Raw genomic sequence first — 20057 nt, 5'->3', positions numbered from 1 at the left:
AATATGAAAGGCCAAATGCTTCCCATAGTACCTACCAGACACAGAACAGAACAGAAAACCTTGACAAAAAAGAAATGAACTCAAAGTGGGCTTTTCTCATGGTTGAAAGCTCATGAAAAAACTTCATGCTGCAATAGAAAAGGTTTGTTCAGGCCAACAAATTTAGAACTAGTGCAGGGTATCATTTGAAACCTTTTATAGTGGTGATACAGCACCTTATTTGGTTACTGATGCCAGAAAAATTCTAAAGACAAAATATCTTAAGTATATCTGAAATCTTTTTTTCTTTTAACAAAATAAGACAAGGTTCTGAAAAATTAAATGTATATGTACAAATATACATGAGTAAAATCAGTAATTATTCGATCAAAGAGCAAGTTACAATACTAAGAATCTGACCAGATATGTGATGCTTACTCGCTGCTACAGTTACATTTTGGTCAATATCAAAAAGTCTTGACACTTGATTCCCAGCCTACTGTGAACTGTGACCCTCCATCTGTTCTTAATGTGTTTCTGTCCACCTCCCTCTTGATCCCCAGCCTGTTTGCACTGTACTGCTTAGAGTGGTGAGCTCCAGACCAGAACCATCATTCATATTGTATTTGTCATCTGATATCTCCATTGTGCAATAGATAATGTTTATTTTTATTGTTGTTTTGTGTATCCTGTGAAACTAGTGTGATTGTTTTTGATATGTAGCGTATGTTTTTAATATAATTATTTATGCACCTGCAACCACCCACTCCTCTGTCCTGACGTTGTAGAGGAAGTTCATTCTTTGATTACATTTCACTAGCTGCACAATCTACAAACCTTTCACTCCAAAATGCTTTTTATCTACTTCAGGGAAAGAAAATGGTAAGACAATGTTTTTTGATTATCAGAAATGTTAGCAATTAAAAGCAAAATCTTTCTAGGATGACAACTGGACAATATTAAGATTTTCTTAGTTTTAATATTCATTTTATTTCTCTCTCAAAATGGTGGATATTTCAGTTACTTTACTGACATACTGATGCTTAATTGTAAGCAGCCATGTTGGCGAAATAATCTGAGCTGTCTTTATTAAGATGCATACAATGTGTATACAGTCTGTATAGTATCATGTCTGTTATATTTGTCCTATAAAAAGTGAAGATGAAGAAGAAAAAGTGAACTTGATTAGGGACCATTTTGAGGATTGGTTACAGTTACACTAATAGCTGAGGAGAGAGCAGACGCTGGTTTATTTTGAACAGTGATCCTCTCGACATGGTCTGTACTGTTTACTAGAATAAACATTTCAGTTAAATGAGAATGGATTGCTGCTTGATTTGTTACAGGTGACAAGTTGGAGACAATCACAGTGTCCCTTTTAACAGCCCAATGGGCCTCTTTGACTGTGACAGTATGTCTGTGTCACAGTAGGAAAAGCACAGGTGGAACTAATGGTGATGGCTGAATTCCATTTAGCAGCTTCAGATTCACAATCCTGGTGGCTCACTGTCATACTGTCATGACTTAGTGGAACACTTGAATAGAATAGAGCCATTGTTAATGTGTTCAATAATACCTGTGCTTATGAAGGTAAAATGCCTGATGTATATAAGAACGATTCTGAAAAATGCTCTACAAGATCAAGTCTCAGTTTTACCCAATTCAGTCAGTGAAGAGAGAATGTGTGGACGCTGAAAGGCCTGGAAACGAAACAAAGCCTATATCATGTATGTGCATGATGTTTCAAAATTGGTCCAGTTGTCAGTTTTGAGTAGTATTTTTCAGTCAGTGCCCTTACCTGAAAACTCTAACATTACAAATTTTGCACATTTTGCTGTGGAAGTGTCCAACAATACAATTTGCGTTGTTGCAACTACACAGCTCCACTGCAAATCCACAGAAACAAAACACAGCAGTGTTTGTGTGAGCATGGTGTTTGGCGGTATCCAAGGCTGTTTCATGCTTATGGTGGCAAGTAGTGAGTGTGTTCGATAGTTATCTTGTTGACTTTGTTAAAGTGTTTACACTCCATCCTGTATCGCTCAAATCCAAGAAACCCTGAAAACCTTTGCTCTTTTTGCTCTGGACCAGTTTCTTTCTACCCTTGTTTTGTTCCACAAAGCTATCTAGCTGGTTTCCTACCTTCCCTGGAAGTAAACGTTTAAAAACATCCCCATTGCCCATTATGTCCATATCCCTCAAAACTTTCAGCATGAATTCTGTTTCTTCTGCTGACCAAAAATGCTGTTTTTTCACTCCCGCTGCCATCTTTTACGTGACATTTATGATGCGTGTCACTTCCTGTACATTCGTAATGTGTTCAGAGACAAAGAAATGTGATTAAGGTGTATGCATGCCTTCATAATGCAAGTAAAACTGCAGTATTCTAGGTATCTTAATGCGATTAAGCTTAAATGGTGTTTACGTGGGCTCGGCCATACTCGCGTTAAGGCCTTAATTGTATTAGAATTGCATTATTAGTGTCCATGTAAACGTAGCCATTGTAAAATTTAGTTTAACCAGTTTATCGTGAAGATTGTGTTTATTTGTGATATCCAAGGATCTGATAATTGAGTCTGATCCTGGTCTTGACTTCAACATAGAGATGTTTTCCTCATAATGGTGGACTTGTCTCTGCTTCAATGGGTCTCTCCTATTACAGTCTTTGGTCTCGATAGAATCCAGTGGTGTGTTTTTAGTTTTTCCTGACCAGCATGAAACCATAGACCAGCATGTAATCGATCATCCTCATCACAATGTGATCATGACCATAACGCTGATTATAGCTACACTAAAACTGTTGTAGATCACTCATTTAAAGGATCATTACAGTCATAGTTCATAGTTTTCATAGTTTTGGTCATCATTTCAGGGAATATGGCAGTAAGATGATCTCAAAGGTTTGCCTCCAGGTTAGTCAAACTCATTAAGAGAAAAAAAATGAAGAAAAATAATTCTTAATTTTATTTCATTAAAGTTGAAACAATAATGAGGACAGGACCTAGCTGTCCTCAATGACAGCTGTGGCAATGTCACTGTGTTCCCAGTTCTTTGCAATTACTGGCTTGGATGCAGCTGTGCAGCCATGGAAACCCATTCCATGAAGCTCGCTATGCATTGCTCTTGAGCTAATGTGAAGGCCACATGAAGTTTGGAGGTCTGTAGCGATTGACTCTACAGAAAGTTGGTAACCTCTGTGCACTATGCGCCTCAGCATCCACTGACCCTGCTCCATCATTTTACGTGGCCTACCACTTCGTGGCTGAGTTGCTGTCGCTTCCACTTTGTTATAATACCACTGACAGTTGACTGTGGAATATTTAGGAGCGAGGAAATTTCACAACTGGACTTGTTGCACGGGTGGCATCCTATCACAGTACCATGCTGGAATTCACTGAGCTCCTGAGAGCGACCCATTCTTTCACAAGTGTTTGTAGAAACAGTCTGCATACTTTGGTGCTTGATTTTATACACCTGTGGTCATGGAGGTGATTGGAACACCTGATTTCAATTATTTGGATGGGTGAGTGAATACTTTTGGCAATATAGTGTAGATGAGTACAGTGTTTTCAATAGACATGACTTGACAAAAAAAAAAAAAAGTATAGCACCCACTATGTAATTAACCAGAATTATTCTTTAAATGAGCAATTGTGGTCTTCCTTTTACATGTAACAAGACAAGCTTTGCAGACATAGTTCTCTGACAGCAGACCCTGCAAAGGTCCTGCAAAGAGCTTAAACACAAGCTGCAGTAACAACCCATCGCTCCCAGCTCATGATGTGCCGTGAATTACACTCAGCTGCATTTCAAAGATACAGCTGTGTGAAATGAATGCTGTGCAAACACAGCAGCCATTTCTGCACATATTAACTGAAACCTAAGCAATCTGCTATGTTAGCGAATGCTAACTGTCTCCGTATGGAATAACAGGAAATTCCTTGCTAGGTTTGTAAGTACCCTATGGTAATGGAGAGGAGGAAATGAAAAGCCTATTGGCTTTTAACTGGGAATGTGGGTCAGACAGAAATGGAGAATAGATGTTGGTTTGCCCACAATAGTTAGAATATCTCTCAGCAGTGCTTTGACTTTCAGCCTCATCAGTGCCGCTACACTTGATGATTTTCAACCTGAAGACGCACATAGAGGGGAATTCTTGGAAATTAGTATGATATCCCTTACTGCCAGAGGACCACAAATATACACACACGTGGTTTAAAATAAGTCCAGCTGCAGAGCAACATGTCTGTCAGTATCAGCTACCAGCATTAGTGTGACTTCAATTTCTATTCAGTGAACTCATTCCAAAAAAGCTCCCAGCTAAACATGAGCTCTGGCACAGCATTGCTGAGAGTTCGGTGCTTAAAGGAGTCCCTGGGGGTCCACAGCAAACTGAAGACTAGATTAATTTCACAAAATTCACCAGAAACTACTCTAGATACAGAATGTTTTTAGTGTTACAATGCTTAATTGATAGAAAACTTCAGGATTTGCTGCTTTCCTTGTGTCATTGTATCTATCAAATCACTGGGTTTGGAAACAATTGAAAAAATAATCAAATTTTAATTAAAAATTAAAACAATCATCTGCCGCAGTCATGATATTACAAACAGGGCTCTCCAATCTCCACTAAGGATCTTGACGTCATGACATCTTGGTGGCTAGTCAAAAGGGGGTATTTCTAAAATTCTGACTATGGCCCTGCTAGAGGGGGTATTCACACACAGTGTATTTAAATTGACTACGTTCAGGACATTTATATGTTATTTCCAGAGGAATCTCGTGAAAGTACTCAATTTAAAAAGAACTTGCGTAAAAATAATGTTTTAGAGACTGTGACTCATGACCTCAGTAATGTCTAAAATCCTGGATACAAGTCCTCTAACACTCCTAGGACCAAATGTTTATTAGGGTTTAGAGATTTAGAAGAAAGTGTAATTCACATTACAGACTTACTTTTCACTCATTCTCTCATTATACTTTCCAGAAATTAGTTTGGCATTCTGACATTAGCTTTTAGTCTTAGTACAATTTAGTACCATATATATATATATATACTGTGTGTGTGTGTGTGTGTGTGTGTGTGTAATTTCCCCTCAGGGATCAATAAAGTATTTCTGATTCTAATTCTTATTCTGATTCACCTCACAGAGCTGCTAGCATAGCTGTAGACTCATGCTCTTTTTAACCTTAGTCCTGCTTTTCTCAGCAAAATCTGTGAGATGGGATGTGGCTGTCCAAACAGAAATCGCCTGCCCAAGTACCAGATCTGTCTGAGATATGCAAATCTGATTTTTTAAAAAAATTTGATTTCATCAGTTTAAACAGAAATCAAATGAGCAGATCAAATCACACTGTAAATGCAACCTCTCACACAGGCAGGCAGTCTTTGTTTAACCATCCTTGGCTTCAAAATCATTTAATCTGCTGGTGACATTTTAAACTTGATACATACATACATACATACATACATACATACATACATACAGACATACAGACATACATATGCATGCACACACACACGAAGGTCCTAACTTGACAAGTTGAAACACACCCTTACTGTGGCTCATTTTCATGGCAATTGCATATGCCTAGGAGAATGAGAGTATTTGTGTGTGTTACAACCCATAGCAACAAGAAAAACCAGAACTAGCTAGAAGCAACAAGTCTCTTAGCAATTTGCTAACAAAAAACAGTTTGGTTACTGAGCCGAAACTAGACAAGATGGTAGGTCTTCACCTAAACTCATGTACACACATGCGCACACACACGTGCATAGGAAAGAAATCTTTCCTGACTTGAATGGATTAAAAGCAGTTGGAATCATAGTCTTGTGGATGTAATCAGCTTGGAGGAAGGGATGACATAGAGTCAGAGGAGGATGGATTGATTGACTGACAGTTGATAGATGTAGAAGATGTAGAAATGAAGGGAGTGCGTGGTGTATGTGTTTAAAATTTGTGGACAGCTTAAAATTCCACCTAAACATCTCCTCCCATATGTTCTGATATGGTCTCACTGCTAGGGAACTAATGTCCAGCAAACAAATCAGTTACTTACAGATGCTTTTGGATTCAAACATACAGTGCCTATCATAAGTATTCACCCCCTTGGATGTTTTACACTTTTATTGCTTTCATAAATCAATCATAGTCAATACAATTTGGCTTTTTTAACACAAAAATTTATTGGAAAAAACTCTTTAATGTCAAAGTGGAAACAGATTTCTACAAAGTAATGTTAATGAAAGAAAATTATATAAAGGAAAATAATTGTTTGCATAATTATTCACCCCCTTCAAGTCAGTATTTCATAGATGCACCTTTGGCTGCAATCACAGCAGTGAGTCTGTGTGGATAAGTCTCAATCAGTCTTGTACATCTGCCCACTGCAATTTTGCTCCATTCTTCTTTGCAAAACTGCTCAAGCTCTGTCAGGTTGCGCGGGTATCGGGCATGAACAGCCCTTTTCAAGTCCAGCCACAATTTCTCTATAGGATTGAGGTCTGGGCTTTGACTCGGCCACTCCAGAACATTTACCTGGTTCTTTTTTAACCATTCCTGTGTAGCTTTTGCAGTATGCTTTGGATCATTGTCTTGCTGGAAAATAAATCTTCTCCCAAGCCGTAGTTCTCTTGCAGACTGAAGAAGATTGTCCCCCAGGATTTCGGTGTATTTTGCAGCATTCATTCTGCCCTCTATCTTTACAAGCCTTCCAGGTCCGGCTGCTGAGAAACATCCCCACAGCATGATGCTGCCACCACCATGCTTCACAGTGGGGATGGTGTGTTTTTGGTGATGTGCAGTGTTTGGTTTCCGCCAAACATAACATCTTGTCTGATGGCCAAAAAGCTCAATTTTGGTCTCATCAGACCAAAGAATCTTCTTCCACTTGACCATGGAGTCTTCCACATGCTTTTTGGCAAACTCTAGTTGAGATCTAATATGACTTCTCTTCAACAGTGGCTTTCTCATTGCCACTCTCCCATAAAGCTTTGACCGGTGAAGAACCCGGGCAGCAGTTGCTATATGCACAGTCTCTCCCATCTCAGCAGCTGAAGCTTGTAACTCCTTCAGAGTAGTCGTAGGGGTCTTGGTGGCTTCTCTCACTAGTCTCCTCACTGATCTAGGCAGATTCACACAAGTGCCATATTCCTTCCATTTCTTGATGATTGATTTCACTGAACTGCGGGGGAAGTTGAATGCCTTGGAAATTTTTTTGTATCCATCCCCTGAATTGTACTTCTCAATAACCCTTTCCCTGAGTTGCTTGGAGTGTTCTTCTGTCTTCATGGTGTAGTGGTAGCCAGGAATACTGATCAACCAGTCTCTGGACCCTTCAGTCACAGGTGTTTTATACCTCAATCACTTGAAACACACCCACACCACTCAGATCACACAGGTGATCTTCATTTCACTAATTGTGAGACTATTGGCAACAATTTGATGGACCTCTATTGAATTAGACCATTAAATTAACAAGGGGGTGAATAATTATGCAAACAATCATATTTCTTTATATATTTTTATTTCATTGACATTACTTTGTAGAAGTCTGTTTTCACTTTGACATTAAAGAGTTTTTTCCAATAAATTTTTGTGTTAAAAAAGCCAAATTGTTTTGACCATGATTGATTTATGAATGCAATAAAAGGGGAAAACATCGAAGGGGATGAATACTTATGATAGGCACTGTATTACATATTACATATACATGTATATGTGTCTGTATGTATTCACATACAATATTTACTACACTGTATACATTTTTATGTACACAGTATGGTCTTCATGCTTTTGTACATATAGTATAGTGTTCAGCTAAAATATAACATAACAAATTGAAAACAATGAAAGAAATGTCTTTCCATGTTACAGTGTGTCACTGGGAGGATAATTAACTTGTTTAGCTGGGATGGAAGCCATATCTTCCCTCCTTCATCATCTCCCTTCCCTCTCTGCCTGTGTTCTCCCCTCCTCCTTTCACTCCTTCCTCACCCTAATGCCCTCCCAACTCTCTACCCAGATCTCTTCAAGGAGGGTGAAATGAGTAGATGAAATGGAAAACCATAGGAAAGGTCCAACTCAACTGAACTAACTCCCTAACTGAGAAACTGCTGTGTCAGTAAAAGTGTGATGGGACAGTCAGGCACTGGAATCCAACAGGTGTTTCCTGCTGTTCACAGTGGCCGTCCTGTCCCAGTAGATGGCATCCTCTTTCCATAAATAAAATTCCCACTTTTCCCCAGACTGTGCTAGGTACATGGAGCTTTAAATCCTTTCAGATAAGATTTTTCCAGTTAAGGCGTATGTTTCAGTAATGCATGTCTTATCTTATTTTTCCCAAAAAGTTGATGAAGTTCACTGCTTTACAGGATTTTAACAGAAAACTGTTACTATGTCCAATGAATAATACCTCAGGTCTCCTCATTTACTTTTCTGATGAAGAATCAGCAGTCATGATCACTAAGCTCTTAGCCTCTGCTTACTGAAATCAAACAGATATCATCTAAATATGTGAGCAACCGAAGGAACATTAGGTTGAGCCTTAAAAAGTTTCAGTGTTGATTTCATATGCAAATTTTGGAGTGCCTAAATCCTCAGTGGCCTTCTGACCCCGCTGACAGGAACACTCTCAGGAAAAACATTGCTAATCCCCACCTCTGGTATCAGTTTTCTCCACACACATATGGTTTTATGAGTGTGCTATGTTGGAGTTGGAGAAGAATATGCTGTTAAACACTCTGGAGGGGAATTCCTCTGAGACAAACTGTTGCACAAGAGCTTGTGAGCGTGTTTACAGCCTCTTGTTAACTGAAAATATTAGTCTTGGACAGCAAGAGAGGTGGAAGAATCAGTGAAAAAGTAACTTCTAGCATTGGAATAGGGAAGCATGCTTCACTGCTGGAATGCCACATGTTTGAACTGTATCCCTCAGGTTTACAGATCAGAAGCAGAGGAGTTGGTGAGCTGAGCAGTGGTGTGGCCCTCACTGGAACTGTGTGTGGAACGGTTCATGTGCAATCAGAGAACCAAATAAAAGCCCCTGTACCTGTTTTTGTATCTCAGTCAAGTGAACTGAGATGGAAAACAGCAGGGAGTGGACTAGTTCCATCACTGTTCAGTGATGTCATGTCAGAGAGAGAAGAGCCATCTGCTGTATAAGTGTTCTGCAATGATAAAGCAGCAGCAAACACTGACAGAGACTACACTAGATGGTCTGATTGAGACAGAGATGAGGTTGGAGGATTTCGTTTAACTGCAGTCAGCATGACCTGCTTGCTGTTGTGAACTGATGATGGCTTCAGTGTGAAGCTTTATGCTGCATGTTCAGTTTAACCAACCTCCCATGTTGTATCTGCTGTCTACTCATCAGCAGTGGTTATTTGAGTGTCCGAATCTTAAATTTCCCCTTACATGGCCTTGTTTGTGGTATTCACCATCATTGAAAAATTACGTTTACAAAATTCAGCAATGTCTCCTTCCAGAAACAGTGTAGCCGTTACTCTAATTTAGCATCGACCTCACTGTCATCTCTTTTCATTTGAACTAATTTCTACCAAAGAGTCCCAGACACTGAAAATGGAATTTTTCAGTGCCGTAAGCAGGGCCAGAGCTATTTTTGAGGACAGAAAGGTTACATTTGATAATATTTCTGGGAAACTGGGGGTTTAATGAAATGAAGAAACACTCGTAGACTTGCTCACACATTACACTTATAAGACTGGTTTAGATTTTTCTAAATATCTTTAAATTTGATTATTACTTTAAATTGGACTATGTTTAGATGAAAAATAAATAATACATTAAATTCAAATGTTAAATTGTCCTCCAGTGGAAAACATCTCTCTGTGCAAAGACTCTGAAACAGCATTGTGATTATAGTGGCTATGGGCCTGGCCTGTCAGCAACACAAAATAAATTCTATTCAGTTCCATTCCATTCTGTTCCATTCCTATCAACTATGTATAAACCTGTACCCATAAACTATTTGCACTGTCAGATACAATTAGAGGTAAGTGGGAGGTTGTGGTTTAGTTGACACATTCCTTTAAAGTCAGACAGGAAATCAGTAATATGATAGTATTAGCATTGTTTAAATACTCCACTGATTATAAGCTGCACATTTCCAGCAAATAGAAATGTTGTAAATGTGTTATTGTTTTATACACTTTCCATCCAAATTCAGCCTGACATATAGTAACTGGTATGGTCAGAAACACTGGGGTCACCACTAGAATTTAAAACAAATCTTGGGCAGATGACAGGAGGCCATTCCATCGGAGTTCACAAGAGTGTTTAGGAGCCGTCATACAGAACTGTTTCATATACACACGGCTATATATCTGAGGGAACACAAAAACCAACAATGTAAACTACATGACCCCCTTAGGTCGTAGCTTCCCACGCTCTGAAGTGGCAGCCACCCTCCTGAAAAAGTGAAATGAAAATGTTTGATTTTTCACTTGAGTAAATGCACTAATGATAGAGGCGGGGGTTCCTCTTTTCTCAGGGCTGGCATGGGGCCAACCTGGGGATGACACCGAGATGTGTGGCCTTTCACAACCAAAAATAGACACGGGCCCTCTGACTGCTGCACCAGTGCAAGTGTGAAATGGAGAGGTGGTGAAGAGTTTCATAAGCAACCATGATCTCAGTGTTTGCTGGTCAGCACAAATAAACGTGGTATATCTGCATGCTACTTGGAAAAAGATCATATTTACAGTTAAAGGATAATTAGAGTTTAAGATATTTCTTATTTTCCTAATTTTGACCATAATTTATACCAGTTATGACAGATGGGTGATGTGATTGATGTTTGCAGTTGTTAACAATTTTACTGTTCTTTGGTTTCTCTTTCAAATGTTTGACTAACCTGGAGGCTTGTTTCCAACCTGTCCAATGATGTTGTGTTTCTTCACCCATCTCACTTCTTTTCAGTGATGTCAGTGATGATTTGAATGATGGCCAGAACAACAAAAATAAGACCCAAATTGTAAATTGTAATTGTGATTTCTCATCATATTTCTATTAGCTGGCTTAATTCAATAATATCAGTCAAACCCTAAAAGCAAGCTGAAGCAATACAGCAGTGTGTGGCTGGTAAAGGGTACAGTGCCACTCTGTCATTTACCTTTGCCCCTTAGCACCCTTTAAGACCTCAGTATGCTTCAAATGAACCTGGGCATAAAACCTGCCACACTTCAAGGTGAGACGTCTGCTGTCAGGAAATTGTAAGTAATTGTACAAATGAGAATAACAGTATCTCCTTGAAGACAGAAGCAGAATGAAAAAAGAGCTTGAGTGAAAAGTTCAAACCCTACGGACTTTCTTTTTTTGTAAAGCAGACATTGCTGTCTGAAAGTTTCTGGAAGCTACAAAAATCATCAGGCACCTTTGGAAAGGGGGTTTCAGATGATCCAAACACTTCATCTGACGGGGCTGAAGAGAGTGCTTTTAAAAATGACAAAGTTTTACTGTGCTAGAATGCACTCAGATGACCAAACTCCCTCTATCCTCTCTGTCATGCTCTTGTGGACTTTCACAGTTACTTTCATATAGATAATTTTCATATTGTTGTTCTCTATAACTGACTCCTGATGTAAAACAATAGTAATTCAACCCACAGCCCTGATGTTATCTTGGTCATCTAAACACCTGCTTTCTAGTAGAATGAAAAATCTGCTGGCTCACAGCAATCAGTACGTTTTATGTCTTTTCTTTGGAGTAAAAACATTGCATGTGAAATAGGTTACTACCCAGACAGACAGTGTGCCACCATGAAATTCAATTTCTTGAACTGTGAGTGTTCACACCAAAACAGGATACAAAATCCTGCAGTGATGATAATATCTTTTTCCGACTATTCATCCCTACATGCAACCCAAAAGCACATGTCAAGCTGAGTTTTCTCCTCATTTTTGTTGAACTTTCATGTTATACCAGTGGCTCTTCGGTTTATTTGAGATACGGTTTCTCTTTCTTTCCCCCCTCTATTCCTCCCACTCACTGTGGTTCGCCCCTATACCCCGACACAGCCTCCATCTATATTGAGCCTCTATAATTATGTCAATGTAATGTTTGTATTTATAGGCGACTGCCACAGCACTCTGGCAGCTGCTGTGTCCCAGCTGCGAAGCATCTGTCCGATGCTGCAGGCAGAGCACTCAGGAATCTGGCCTGGATCAAACCAGCCTGTGTAGATATCTCACCTGACACTAAACCTCTAAACCATTACCTTCAGGATAAACACTGAAATATTCTGTATGTCTTGTGCATCATTTTACATACCTTGCCCAAAGATTTAGCCTGACATTTTGGTATCTTTGGAATTTAGAATAAAAATCCCTAAACCTCAGAACCAGGCTAGGGAAATTGGATTTAAAAATATTTAAAAACAAACAAACAAACAAACCTTTTTCTAGTATTTGCCCTTATCCTGTGAATTACTGCATATTTTCACCTCCTCTGGCATGTAAAAATGACTCGAATCAAACAACTTGAAAGGAAAGAATCATTTTTAGTCCATATATTTTTAGGTGGGGGAAATCTGAGCTTTTAAATAGTGAATTTGTGTGTGTATGTGTACATTCACATTGAACCAGGTTTTATGAAATTGTTAACCCTCTATCAAAACCTTTGACAATCACACTCAGGACTCAGAAATAATGTTGTTCATTTAGTTTAATATGTACATTAAAATAAACTATTTACATTATATAAAAAAGATTCTATTGACAAGGCAGTACATTTCTTCAAGACACAAACAAACAAGGTTTTTTGCCAAAGACTGTGTAGCCCTTTGTCATTCAGTTGCTGCTGAGATGGGATGCATTTCTGTGAGACTTAGAAGACCCTGACTTCAAACACTAGTAGATAACAGACTGACTCACAGACACATTCTATTCAAGCCTTCAAGGAGGACAGAATGAAAGGCAGTTTTGGAACAAAACATTGTCTCAAAGCTTATCTCATCTGCTGTTAACACTTATAAAATAACGCACAGAATAAAACTTTGATTGTATTTTAGCCAGTGGAGAGTATGGCATAATGTATAATATGTTATGCAAGGCACTAATGGTGCAAAAAAAAAAAAAAAAAAAAGAAAAGAAAGAAAGAAAGAAAGAAAGAAAGAAAGAAAGAAAGAAAGTCATTGCCCTTCAAAGGATTGTCGGTTTCCAGTTGCTTCAGTGGCATGTCCCTGACATGTTGAATGGAATGTTCCTTTAATTTGTTGTCTCTTTTAAACAACATTGCATACAAAAAGTAGTACCAGCTACATTGTTTGAAAACAAAAACAAACCTGTAGTCCAAACCGATTTCATCTGTTTTTGTTATATCTGGCTGTATTTCCTTGTTGTTTCATGGTTTGTTTGTTTAAAAAATAACATTTAAATAGATACAAAATATAATCTGAGGGCATCTCATCTGGATGATCCCTTTGCCAGAATGAAAAACCACTATAATGTTCCTATAATATACCTATAGGTATTACAGTGTAGTCAATAGTGGCCGCATCACACTGTATGGCAGTTTATTCTTTCATGGTACCACTACAGGTAATATTCCTTTAGGAACTTGTGTCTATATATTTGCATAGCATCCTTCAATAGCTGATTCTTACAGTTCTTTTTATAAGGTTGATACGTTGCACAAAAGTCCTTTTCAGCGCCATTTTTGTCCATCAGACTGTCTTCACATGTGCCTCTTCATGTGCAGGGCGAGGTGGTCAGACCTGGAGAAGGCCCGTTCACACAGGTGACACTGGAACGGCCGGTGTCCAGTGTGCTTCCGGAAGTGCCGCGTGAGCTCGTCGGAACGAGCGAACTTCCAGCCGCAACCCTCCCAGCTGCAGTGGTATGGTTTCTCTCCTATTAACACAAAAACAACGGCCGTGAGTGACGTCACAGTTTGAAGACAGGTAATAACGGATCACAAAATAAAGCGACACCACATTCAACATGCAGATCTCACCTGTGTGCGTCCTGAGATGCGCCTTCAGGTGGGAGCTCTTGGTGTAGGTCTTCCCACAGCCGGTGAAAGTGCAAGTGTGCGTCGCAGTCCGTTTCCTCGGCCAGGACCGACGACCCCTCTTCGGCTTGGTGTCCATCAGTTCCAGTGGGGAGGACGGCGGGGTGAGCAGGACCCGCTGGCCGGCCGCCGGCTGCAGCGGCAGACCCATAGCAGCGTCCTCCCCGAAAATGCCGGGGAATTGGTGATGGTGGTGCGCCCCAGGGATGGAGATCTGCATCCCTGTGTGCGGGTGAGGGAACCCCCCGGGCGCACAGCGATGGTGTCCGTTAAAGCTCTGCGGGAACGTCAGCGAGGTGGTGTTACACATCTGGGGCTGGTGGCACTCGGAGCTCCTAAGGTCGTCCGGGCTGAGTGGCGGCGTCATGCTGCCCACCGCAGCCTGCGGTGAGTTTGCCAGCCGAGGCTGCTGCTCATATGACATCATGCAAGCGACGTTCCCCTCGTGCTTGATTTTGGTGCAGCTCTGAGGCACCAGACCCATGACAGGTCCGTACGTGTCTATGGAGGCTGGCTCCACTTTAATGCTAGGAAGCTCGGGGAATAAATCCTCAGTGGTCTGGAAAGGCGTGGAGCTGACCAGGAATCTGCCCTGGATGCTGGGGCTGTTCCCAGGGAGGAAGCTGGTGTCCACGTCGGAGCGGAGGAGCTCCGCCATCAGGCTGTTGTAGGGTGGCGGTGGGCTGTTCATGTCTGGAACAGGGGTGTAAGTGACTGGCTGCTGGGGAATCCCGGTGTGCTGCTGCTGGTGCTGGGGGTACACGGACTCCTGGAGCCGAAAGGATTCTGCTCCAGCGGCACTGTCGGACACGACGGTGTTAGCGAGAATAAACTCAAGATCCAAGAACTTATCCAGGTCCTCTTCGTCTTTTCTGCCCACGCAGCTGCTTTCGGTGTTGGGCGCAACACTGCTTATGACCCCCTTCCACCTCTGGAGTGACGATGAAAGAGTAGGATTAGTTTGTTTCAAAAGGTACAACCGAATACTTTTGACAACACTTAAGATAACTCAGATGAAATTGCTCGAAAACAGCAGACAGAGATGAACGAATATTGTCAAGAATCTGTAATAATTGCAAAAATTGCAATGCCAAAGTTTGAAAACTTTTCATTGACCAGTAAACACCGTGTGTGTTGAAACATGACAGACCAAAACCACAAAACAAGAGAATGAAGTTATGTGATTCAATCTATCGGTGCTCAAAACAAATGTATAAACGCCACTTACATCGTCCCAGCATTTCTCCTTTTGGTTGGCAAACGTAGAGATTGATGGTAAAATGGTCCCATTCAAGGCCATTTCACGCGTTATTTAAAAATTGACAAATACTTCCTTAAATATTGAGAAAAGACACTTTCTTTGTGTTGAACGAAATCACCACAGTCCGATGCGTCTCCAGAAAAAGCTACAGTTTTGCTTCTTCTGCCGTCCTATGAGCTGCTGCTCTTCACTGTGCAGCTGCACGCCTGGAAGAAGCTTTTCTTATAAATATTGATTCGCAGCACAAATCAGGAAGCGCGTCCAGGATGGGGACGCTCCGCGCCGGCCAGCCCCCTAAATTTAGCCTGGGTATAAAAGTCCGAGTTCTCCTGCGAGGCAGAGGCAGAGAGGGGGCGAGAGAGTCATGTACGGACTGGTGCGGAATGCTGTCCTCACTCCGCTGCGGGGAGCTACTTAACCTGCCCAGGGAAGAACCCGCCCACCCGTCCTATACGAGAGAGAGAGAGAGAGAGAGAGAGAGAGAGTGAGAGAGAGAGCAAAGGAGAGAGAGAGAGAGAGAGAGAGAGAGAGAGAATGAGAGAGAGGGGGAGAGTGAGAGGGAGAGAGAGAGAGAGAGAGCAAAGGAGAGAGAGAGAGAGAAAGAGAGAGAGGGGGAGAGAGAGAGGGGGGGAGAGCAAAGGAGAGAGAGAGAGAGGGGGAGAGAGAGAGGGGGGAGAGCAAAGGAGAGAGAGAGAGAGGGGGAGAGAGAGAGGGGGGAGAGCAAAGGAGAGAGAGAGAGAGGGGGAGAGAGAGAGGGGGGAGAGCAAAGGAGAGAGAGAGAGAGCAAAGGAGAGAGAGAGAGAGAGGAAGAGAGAGAGAGAGAGAGAGAGAGAGAGAGAAAGAGAGAGAAAGAGAGAGAGAGAGAGAGAGGTCGCCCCCAGCCTGCACTACTATAAGACATGATAAGCAATTAACACGCTGAAAAAAGAGCAGCAGCGAAAACGATACTAACAGGGCACACAGGTTTCTTTACTCAGAGAGGAAGAGAGATGCTGCAGGTGCCCTCCGTGTGTTGCGCCGTAGGATACGGCTTAACGCACACTCGTAATGCTGCCTTTTCCCGATAATGAAAGCGTTCTAAAATGTTTGCTTCATTCATTTATTGGTTTACTATGTAGCTGGACATGCGACATCCTGCAAAATTCTTGTTGGTAAATAAAAATTTGGATCCTTGAATGGGAGACATCTTTCTGTCTCTGTCAGGACACGAGCCTGTACTTGCTTCCCCACTTGAATGATCACACAAAGTCCTTACTCATCGTTTTCTCCCCGGCTGTCATGGCCAGAGCAGCGATTCAGCTGCCAGGCGCCAGCTAGATGGCGGATTTTCTCCCTGTCTACTTCACAGGAAGCCTCATGCAGTTATCACCTGCGGAGGCTCTTTGGTATTCGCAGGGGTGTTGGCAGAGAGAGCGAGGCCAACCAAACTCAATGCGCTCGACAAACTGGCAAAACCTGAATTCCATTATGTTCTTTTGATTTGACTGATTAAATGTAATTGAGAGACTGTTTTCCCAGTGGTGGAAGAAGTACTTGCACTCTTAAGTGAAAGTTGTAAAACCACGATGTAAAGATACACCATCACAAGTACAACTGTTATACCGAAAATGTTACATAGGCAAGAAAATGTACTTGAAGTATCAGAAGCAAGTTTACTGCAGAACGGACCTGTGAGTGTTCATGATGCATTCAAGTTAAACAGCAGCACACCTTGGAGTGGAGCTAATTTAAACTACTTCAGACTGTTGTGCAGTATCATTTCCTATGAAACAGTTCTTTCTATTTTATGGGCCATATCGTTTTCAAAATATTTATTTGCAATGTAAACTGCACTGTCAAAGACATATGGTGGAGTAAGAAGTACAAAATATATGAACAGCATCAAACAAGTTCTTTAAAATTGTTGACTGATTTTATGTTGTATATGAGGGCAGCATCCTCCTGTTTGGTTGTACTGTGTTGAGCTGTACTGATTCTCTACCCATGACTGGATTAACTGCTAGAAGGCCACAGGGAAAAAAAAAAACAAAACAAACAGCTGTGGGGCCCAACCTTTATTTACAGTAATTAATTTATGGTAATTTAGTGACACACAAAATTATTTAGCAATATTCCCCATGTAAATTTTGATACAGGTACACAAGACAGGCAATTACTCAGGAAAAAAGGCCCCAGCTAGCATGATGATATTTACACTGAGTACTTTATATTCCCCAAAAGTCTGAACCAGGATTCTAATACAAAATCTTTTTGCTTTTATTTGTTTGTTTGTTGGTGTAAAGTGCATAAAAACAGAGGCATGAAGGCATAAGGTGAGACATAAAGTGAGACAGTAAGAGAAGAGCAGGACAACACCCAACAAAAACCCTAAAATAAAACACACAATATAAAATACTGGTACAAAAATCATCATACTGGTATTTTATCATTCATTCATTCATCTTCTTTACCGCCTATCCCTTTCGGTGTTGCGGGGGGGCTGGAGCCTATCCCAGTTGTCAACAGGTGAGAGGCGGGGTACACCCTGAACCGGTCGGCAGTCGATTGCAGGGCAACATAGAGAGACAACCATTCACACTCACACCTAAGGACAATTTAGAGTCACCAATTAACCTAATGAGCATGTTTTTGGTCTGTGGAAGGGATCTATATATATATATATATATATATATATATATATATATATATAAAAGTAGTGCAAGTGGCATGAAGTATAAACAGTATGAGGTAGGTGCAGGTAGTGCAAGTGTATATTAAACCATAAAAATTAAACCATAAAAACATGTGCAAACAGGTAGCAAGTGGCAGTGCAGTAAAAAGTGAAAAGTATAAGTGAACAGATGAGGTACTATTAGTAATATTAATAGTATTTATTAATTCTAATAGATATGTTAATAATATTATTATTATCATCATCAACAACAACAGCAACAATACAACAACAAATGAAAATATATAAATAATTGTAATAATGCCAGCCAGTTACTGCTGCTAAAGTTTGGTTGTTTGAGGCATGTCTGTGTATGAGTGTGTGTACGTGTATATGAGTGCATCTAAAACAAAGAAAGCAACGACAAAAGAAAAAAATTGGAAGGTAAAGAAAGAAAGGTAAAAAAAACAATGTTTTTAAACTAAGGATTGATTAAGAAAGGGAAATCAGAGGGGAGTAAAAACCTACCATCCCCAAACACACTCTTCCGTGCCATCACATTTCTTTTTTCTTTTCCCTTTTTTCTATCAACACACACACACACACACACACACACAAAAAAAAACCCAAAACAAAGCAACATGAGGAAAACAAGAACATGTCACTCTTGCATGAGTGGCTCTGCTTTTATTGTTTGTTTGATTGTTGAATTAAGGCAGAGTTCTTTTTTTGTGTAAACGTGTTCACACTATTGTATCACACAGCTTTATGTCCAAATCCTCTTTGTGGAATGGATTTAGGACATTTATTTGAAACACTTTGGAAAATCTATCGTCCTCTTACTAAGAATCATGTGTATCCATGGATGTATGAAACAATGGATGATAACAACATCCTGGTGGCTTTTGAATGTACAATATACTGAACCCAATGACCTTTACTGCTCTTTCTTTTGTAATGGACGTGTAAAGAATTTCACAGTTTCTAGAGGCATCTAGGGCAGAGATAGGTCCATATGGGCACATGCATCACTGCTGACTGAGGCTAACACTTTCTGTGCTCCCAGTCTCTGTGCTAGACTCTGTATCCTGAACCAGTGTCTGAAAGTTACCTGTGGGGTCCTTTGCAATGTGTTTAACCCCCAAAACACGCCTATGTCAAAAGTTCAATTGTGTTGGTTTTCTTTTATTTAACATTGTTTTGAACTGTTTGTATAATGACTGATAAAGGACTTTAAATTTTTTCATTTGATGGGTCAGGACTTCATTTTTGTATATTGGTTTATGTTTGTTGGCTAACCAAAAACTTATATTGGTTTATGTTTGGCTTTAAAGATTTAAGTGAGGCATTGTGTTTTTTCAAAATATTATTTATTTATTTGATTACTATTTTCAGTTTGCATTATAACAACTGCACCAATATCCACGCCAGCAGCTGTGGTGCCAGCAATGTCTGTTACTGTCAGTCGCATTTTCTGTGCTGCTCCTCACGTTCAAAGGTTGAACATACAAAAATATGTTTACAGTATACACTTTGTATAAAATTCGATTTGGGGGTTTTCCAGGGGTCTTTGATATTAAAATGAAAAAAAAGGAAAATTGAGGTATTTCTCAGCCTTATTCTGATAACTGCAGCCATCACGAGCCATTTCTCATACTAACTTTTCACTCAATTCCCTGATAGAGATTCCAACCTACAGTGAACACAGAAAGTACCCCCCAGGATTAGCTATTGTACTGTAGCTAACTGCAATGAGATCTGCTTCTAGGGCAACTTCGCTGGCTAACCAAACTATTTGTGTTTACTGTAAGTTGCTCTCAGAGACCAGTGTTTGACATGATTTATGTAAAACTGAAGTTTATTCAGAGAGCTTTTGGTAGCTTGTGCTGCTCGCTCCTACATGATTAGTGTGCTAGAGTCCATGTTTCCCAAATCTCTACATTGGAGGTGGTATTTGCACATTTTGCGTGCCTCAAAATGACAGAATGCTTCTACATGCTTCAACAGTTGTTCACCCGATGAAAAGCAGCAGCTCCCCAGCTCTGGCTGTCTGCTCTTGGCTGAATGTTGGTCTTCTTCCTCTTTTTCCTCCACCCCACTCATTTCAAGTCTCCAATGACTCATCCACTTTTATCTC

The 20057-nt window shown here is 40.5% G+C and overlaps 1 protein-coding gene across 1 annotated transcript; it reads right to left on the bottom strand.

The window, feature by feature from the left end:
- Positions 1 to 12645: 12645 nt before the first annotated feature.
- LOC143340132 (Krueppel-like factor 2) lies at positions 12646 to 15686 on the bottom strand. Its single transcript, XM_076761764.1, has 3 exons — positions 15238 to 15686; positions 13953 to 14940; positions 12646 to 13849 (listed from the first exon to the last, which is right to left on the bottom strand). The coding sequence occupies exons 1-3, from the start codon at positions 15307 to 15309 to the stop codon at positions 13674 to 13676; spliced, it is 1236 nt and encodes a 411-aa protein (XP_076617879.1). The 5' UTR covers positions 15310 to 15686; the 3' UTR covers positions 12646 to 13673.
- Positions 15687 to 20057: the final 4371 nt, after the last annotated feature.

The sequence above is a fragment of the Chaetodon auriga genome, chromosome 3 (genome assembly GCF_051107435.1).
Source record: "Chaetodon auriga isolate fChaAug3 chromosome 3, fChaAug3.hap1, whole genome shotgun sequence".
In the NCBI taxonomy this organism is placed as follows: Eukaryota; Metazoa; Chordata; class Actinopteri; order Chaetodontiformes; family Chaetodontidae; genus Chaetodon; species Chaetodon auriga.
Note: the sequence above shows the minus strand (reverse complement) of the source record. Positions and strands in the feature narration are given on the sequence as shown.

What these genes read in the sequence shown, in the direction of transcription:
- LOC143340132 (XM_076761764.1), bottom strand. Translation starts at nt 15,309, where the DNA reads ATGGCCTTGAATGGGACCATTTTACCATCAATCTCTACGTTTGCCAAC. An exon ending in AGGAGAAATGCTGGGACGAT is followed by an intron (nt 14,941 to 15,237) that starts GTAAGTGGCGTT and finishes TCGTCACTCCAG; the next exon opens with AGGTGGAAGGGGGTCATAAG. An exon ending in GCATCTCAGGACGCACACAG is followed by an intron (nt 13,850 to 13,952) that starts GTGAGATCTGCA and finishes TTGTGTTAATAG; the next exon opens with GAGAGAAACCATACCACTGC.